Consider the following 6,559-nt stretch of genomic DNA (forward strand, 5'->3'; position numbering starts at 1 on the left):
GGTAAGTCCAACTTTTGGTTATCAAATTTATACTCACATTGCAGGAACTTTGGTCCCTCCCACCAGAGAGAACAGTTCGAGAGCTCCTGAGGATTAATACCTCTGCTGATCAAGTCAGCAGGGTTGTCTGCAGATGGAACATAGAGCCATCGCCTTTTATTAGTTTTCTGTTGAATCACACTAACTCTGTTAGCCACGTAAGCTTGTAATTTCGTAACTTCTGTTTTTATCCAAGCTAGGGTTATTTGCGAGTCCGTAAATAAATATACGTCATCAATCTGGACATTTTTATGTAAGGTTTCATAAACTCTTTCCATTAGTATAGACAAAAGCAACGCTGCATTGAGCTCTAGCCTGGGTATTGTTAGTGGACTAGCCCGCGGGTTAACTCGCGACTTAGAACAGAGCAAGTGTAATTCAGCCTTACCTGTTTTGTCGACCACGCGTAGATATATGCAGCAGCCATACCCTGTAGTGCTCGATGCGTCGGAGAAACCGATTAGGTGTATTGTCGCCGCAGTGTTAGTTGGGATGTATCTGTTTAAATTAATAGGTTGCATGGTAGACAAGCTCCTAGCGAAGTCTAGCCACTCAGTAACTAGATCTTCGGGTATGTTATCGTCCCAGCCAACATTGCGTGACCAAAGTTTTTGCATAATACCTTTTGCTTGTATTATAATGGGGCTCGCAAATCCCATGGGATCATAGAATTTCGCAATGTAGGTAAGAACTTGCCTTTTCGTAATTACCCTTTCATTGAATGACTCGGGACTGGTAATAGTAAAGCAGTCTTTGTTAATATTAAGCGTGAGTCCTAACGCCTTCATGTTAAAATTGCCTTTTTGTAGATCAAGCACACTAAATTGTTGTTCATTCTCTGGTGTATCAGAAAGCACGCTTGGTGTGTTAGAAGCCCATTTATGTAAACTGAAGCTCCCGTAACCTAACATCTCACGTAACTGCCTTTTAGCCTCAAGAAGTTGTTGCAAATCACAGCAGGAATACAATATATCGTCAACATATGTACAGTTTCTTATTATAAATGCAGCTAAAGGTAAGTCGTTTTCGTGCCTCTGAGCTAGCTCATGCAAGCATCGTGTAGACAGATAACTGGACGACTTTACTCCGTAGGTGACAGTATCAAGACGAATACATTGTATTGGCTGGCTTGGATTGTCACGCCAGAGAATGTTCTGGAGAGAAGTGTGTTCCGGATTTACTAATATGTTGCGGAACATCTTCTTAATATCTGTGCTGAGAGTGTACTCTCCAAATCTAAACAATAATACAATATCAAACAACTCTTTTTGTACCATGGGCCCATTCAATAAAATATCGTTCAATGAGACCTTCTTATTAGTCTTCATCGAAGCATCAAAGACTACCCTTGTCCTTGTGCTTTTACTCTGCTCATTAATTACAGCGTGATGCGGCATAAAATATACCGGGTCATTATCAAAATTGTAAGAATGAATATCAATATAGTGCCCATGGCCAAGCTCTATATATTCATTTATAAATGCTTGATAATCAGTTAACAAGTTAATATTCTTTTGCAGTCTTTTTTCTAGACTGAGAAACCTATGCAAGGCCAAATCAAATGAGTTGCCTAAGGTTTTATTTATATTGCTAGACTCTAATTTTAATGGCAAGTCAACTTGAAATCGATTGTTTTCCAATTTAACTGAGTTAGTGAAGATATTTTCAGCTAACTCTTGCTCTGAATCCCCTTCTATTAGCAATTCCGGAACACTCTCCGTCTCCCAAAACTTCTTGATACTGTCACTTACTTCTGTGTCACACTTAGCACAAACGAGAGATACAACCTGGTGTTTAATGAAGTTAGCAGCCAACGGGCCAGCAACGACATGGCCAAGCTTGGTATTCAGGACGCAGGGGAGCGACGATTGTTGCTGATCAGCTAGGCCATTGTGTGCAGTCAGTTGCTGTGTCTCCTCAAGCGGCAGAAGAATCTGGAAAAAACCATCCGCACCAATGACCAAATTTATTTCTGATGGCTGATTAAAAGTTGTATCTGCCAATGTGACACCGGGAGGGATATGAATGTCCGTTACATCAATTTGTGCCTGAGGCAACTTGCATGTAATTTTGTCTACTACATGACAGTTAATAAGTGTGTTGAATGGGGATGTCAATGAGTGAACTTGCAAAGGAATACAATAGCTGACTTTACTTGTGCTTTCGGTCACACCAATGAGGTTAATATCACTTCGCTTAGGTGTGAGACCCAAGACCTCAATGGCCTTTTGTGTGACAAGTGATACTTGTGAGCCAGAGTCTAGAATGCATTTTACATGCACTTCTCTCCCGTCTTTAGCAAAGAGCTTTACACGTGCTGTTGGGAGCAAAACATTATTGTTATTAGCGGAGTCCTCAGTCAGTAGAACTACCGGGTCCATCCCACTGTTTTCATTGCAGTGGAGCAATGTATGATGAGGTTTCTTGCACTGCTCACACCGGAAGTGGAATCTGCACTTACCACCATGGGGATTTAAACAAGTGGTACATAAACGTTTTTCACTCACAAAGGCCAACCTTTCCTTTGCTGGCAAAAGTTTGAATTTGGGACAAGCAAATAATTTGTGTGCATACTTACAATATGCGCATTCCAGTGAAGTCTTGGTCGCCGCCAACGCTACCTTTTTCGCTGAGGGCATGGTGGAAGCCCTGCGCGTACCCAGCTCGGCTTGCTCCGAGGTCGTGGTTTCTTCTAGAGCACGCGCACGCCTTTCTAAATAATTCAGTAGGTCCTTTACAGACGGGTCACTCTCCTCATCGCGATCAAATTGATACGACCGTGCACTATACGCATCCAGTTTCCTCTTGAGAATGCCCAGCAATAGAAGGTCCCATGCTGCTACGTCGGCGTCCAGATTTTCGAGTGCAGCCAACGTTTGACGGATCACTGAAACGAAATTTCTGAAATGCTCAGCATTTGCAAACTTGGGCAATGGTGGTAAATCCAAAATGGTGTTTACATGTTCAGAAGCTATCTGCTGTTTGTTGTAAAATCGTTTGTCCAATAACTGTATTGCCTTGTCATAACTTTCACTGACTAAAGGAAGGTTTTTAATTAAATCGTAAGGTTGTCCCTCTAGGAACGACCTTAAATAGTACAATTTTTGCACGTTATCCATGGCCTTGTTGTTATGAATAACGGATTTGTAAATTTGTATGAATGCTACATACTCAGAGTATTTGCCGGAGAACGTAGGTATATTAATATTCGGCAGTTTTGGCCTACAAATGACACTACTGCTACCTGACTCCTGGGTTCCTTGTGAACAATCGCTCTGTTTCTTAATATTTTCGTTTAAAACAGTTACACAGTGAAAATATCTTTTTTCTACCTCGTCTATATTTTCTGTGTCTGACGAATTTAAAGCCAATATTTTCATGTTAAAGGCCTCATACTCCTTAAAAGCCGATAATAATTTGTCACGTTTGGTAATTAATGCCTCAGTGGAACATTTTCGGACTTCATTTTCGTCAGACACAAAATTAAAAATTCTAGTTACAATACCTTTTATGTATCCACGAGAAACACTTAAGTTTTTTAATTCCTCCATTGTATTTTCGCTGTACTACTATATTAGTATCACAAAACTGCATAAAATTGTTGAAATGCTTTGAAATTAGTTTTATGAAAGCACGACGCTAAGTTGAAAAACCAAGGTGAAAACAAAATGGAGTTTCTAAAAATAGAATTATCTTATTCAATTTCTGTAAATTAAAATCGACCAATGACAGCGCAGAATGAAGCCGGCGTCTTCCGAGATGCGACGAAGTCGACCCGCCGAATTTTAATTGGCTCAAAAAATAGCGCACTCGCATGAACACGCTCCCGATGTCCTCGACGAACGCTCGGAAGGTTGGCACTACTGGACTTCAATTGTTCCCGCTCCACGCGTGACTCGCAGAAATGAATAAAAAATGTCTCTGGATGTTGAAGTTGGTATTAGGTATTTCTTGATAATTCGCAGCAATCGATACAATACTTGATGAAAATCTTCAGATAATGTTCTTGAACGGTTTCGTGATGGATATTTACCGTCGTCGCAAGCATGTATTGCCGATCCCTGTTATTTTTGATGTAATTATGAAACGTAGGTACACTAATAAAAATAGATAGGTAGTTATTTGGCACTGTTCGAAGAAATCGCTATATACTTGAAGGATTTTTAAATAGTCCTTTTGAATCGCAAGTATAATGTAGAAATACGTAACTGTTCTTGGTGTCGATGTAAAAATAAGATCGCGACACTTATAATTTTGGCACTGAACTTCACAGTTTTTCGCAGCAACTTGAATGTTCTTGAATATAGATCGCAAGATTCGCAAGTATTGCTGATGTGATCTGCCTTCCCGGCCTCGACGTATACAGTATACACGCAGGCTTCGTTGTGTATTCGCGCAGTGAAAATCGCAGAAACAAAATGGTAGTCGACGCGCAGCTAGAAATGCTTCGCTCGATGGACCATGTTCGGCTCTTGGTTTGTGTGGACTGTATGTAGATGGTGAGAGGTCGAGAGTTCTAAATCCAACTGCAGCAAAACACCAGATTGTTACTTTTCACTGTTTAATTAAATTGTTAATAAAAATACACTTTTACTTTACACTTTCGCGGGAGGCGTCGGCCATTCGAGACTAAAAAAATTGCTATACCAAAAAATATTAACTTTATACTTGTGTTGCCAGCAACACCATTCACTATAGCTTGTTTGCCAAACAATCGACCCTTTCGTTACCATCTATGCCGACATGGGAGGGAACCCACTGTAACTTAATAACTTTGTTTAGCTGTTTTAATTCACAGAGTGACTCAAGAATAGTGTAAGCTAACGGGAACCCTCGAGCACTCGAGGTGCACCGTGCCACGTGTTGAAGCGCGCTTCTAGAGTCCGATAAAATTACAAATTTGTCAAAATCAACACTTCTAACATAAGAGAGCGCTTCACTAATAGCAATTAACTCTGCATACATAATGCAGACATTATTATTAATTTTAAATTTCACCGAAATGTCACTCTGGTAATCAAACATTGCAGCACCCACTCCCTGAACATCTTTGGAAGCATCCGTGTATATTTTATAATAATCCTTATATGTATGACCCAACATAGCCGTACATTTAGACTTCAATTCATATGATGCACTCGCTTTTTTAAACCCCTTACAGTCTTCGATTTTATATTTAATTATATCACTCAGATCAATATATTGAACCCAATAATTTAGAGAAAACATTTTCAATAGTGCCGCCGAATGGACAGGTAAAGATTTCAACATATTGTATATAAACAATAGTGCCGGTATTTTTTTCCTACGCCAATAAATGCTACCGTCAGACAAACGGGACAGTTCTTCAACCATATCACAAATTTTGCTATTTTCCAACGATTTATTCTTAAGCCAAAATTTACCCGCTAGGTACAAACGCCTTAAATGTAATGGCTGGAGACACAACTCATTCTCCATAACGTGGATTGGAGTTGTTTTTATAAAGCCGCCAATAATTCTCATACACTGATTTTGGACCTTGTCTAGGCTGCTTATATTATTTTTAGCACTTGTATCGTATAAGAAACTGCTATAATCCAACCTACTTCGGATTATAGATATATATATTCTACGTAGGTGTTTGGGATGTACTCCCCAACTAGAACCGGCCAATACTTTAAATATATTTAAAAATTTTAGAGTTTTTTGGGTAATTTCCCTTATATGTCTATTCCACCTAAGCGAACGATCAATCCATATACCTAAATACTTGACACATTCTACTAACTGTAATTTGGTGGTTTTAATATTAATATCTATCGGTTGTCGGTTGACGCCTTTCTTAAATAAACAAATTTTAGTTTTCTTTTGTGAAATTTCCAAACCAATATTCTCAATAATATTATTAAAGCAGTTAAGTGCCAATTGCATTACTTCAGATCCCTCTCTCAGGCTATTGCTATAAACATACAAAACAAAATCATCCGCATATTGTGAAACTATAACATTCTGAATACTTTTACATATAGAGCTCGTCACAACATTAAATAACAAAGGAGACAATGGATCCCCCTGAGCAATGCCTTTGCTAGTGATTCTAGTTAACTTAGATGAATTTAATTCAATACATAACTCTCGAGCTCTAAGAAACTCCCAAAGATACTTACATATAACAGAACTCACCCCTAGTCTATCTAAAGTACATAATAATACTGAAATATCTACATTATTATAGGCATTAGAAACATCTACAAAACAACCCAAAGTCATTAGGTCTCTAGTAAAACCTAACTGAATATACAAAATTAGTCGAGCTAAGCTATCAAGACTAGAGCGGGCACGTCTAAAACCGACGGTGCATTCAGAAAAGCACTTATTTCTTTCTAAAAACCACTCGAGTCTAAACTTTAGGATGTTATGAAAAATTTTACAGGGACCGGATATTAACGAAATTGGTCTTACTTCAGGTGAAGTGGCTGAGTGGGTGATACCTGGCTTCGGAATAGGAACTATTTTAATTTTCCTCCATTGATTGGGT

General features: G+C 38.9%; 1 protein-coding gene across 1 annotated transcript; it reads right to left on the reverse strand.

The window, feature by feature from the left end:
* Window positions 1–1,594: 1,594 nt before the first annotated feature.
* LOC126381206 (uncharacterized) lies at window positions 1,595–4,393 on the reverse strand. Its single transcript, XM_050030722.1, has 3 exons — window positions 3,545–4,393; window positions 2,618–2,926; window positions 1,595–1,973 (listed from the first exon to the last, which is right to left on the reverse strand). The coding sequence occupies exons 1-3, from the start codon at window positions 3,588–3,590 to the stop codon at window positions 1,957–1,959; spliced, it is 372 nt and encodes a 123-aa protein (XP_049886679.1). The 5' UTR covers window positions 3,591–4,393; the 3' UTR covers window positions 1,595–1,956.
* Between the last annotated feature and the right edge of the window lie 2,166 nt (window positions 4,394–6,559).

The sequence above is a fragment of the Pectinophora gossypiella genome, unplaced genomic scaffold (assembly GCF_024362695.1).
Source record: "Pectinophora gossypiella unplaced genomic scaffold, ilPecGoss1.1 Pgos_40, whole genome shotgun sequence".
In the NCBI taxonomy this organism is placed as follows: domain Eukaryota; kingdom Metazoa; phylum Arthropoda; class Insecta; order Lepidoptera; family Gelechiidae; genus Pectinophora; species Pectinophora gossypiella.

What these genes read in the sequence shown, in the direction of transcription:
- LOC126381206 (XM_050030722.1), bottom strand. Translation starts at nt 3,590, where the DNA reads ATGGAGGAATTAAAAAACTTAAGTGTTTCTCGTGGATACATAAAAG. An exon ending in TTCTCGTGGATACATAAAAG is followed by an intron (nt 2,927 to 3,544) that starts GTATTGTAACTA and finishes ATTTCGTTTCAG; the next exon opens with TGATCCGTCAAACGTTGGCT.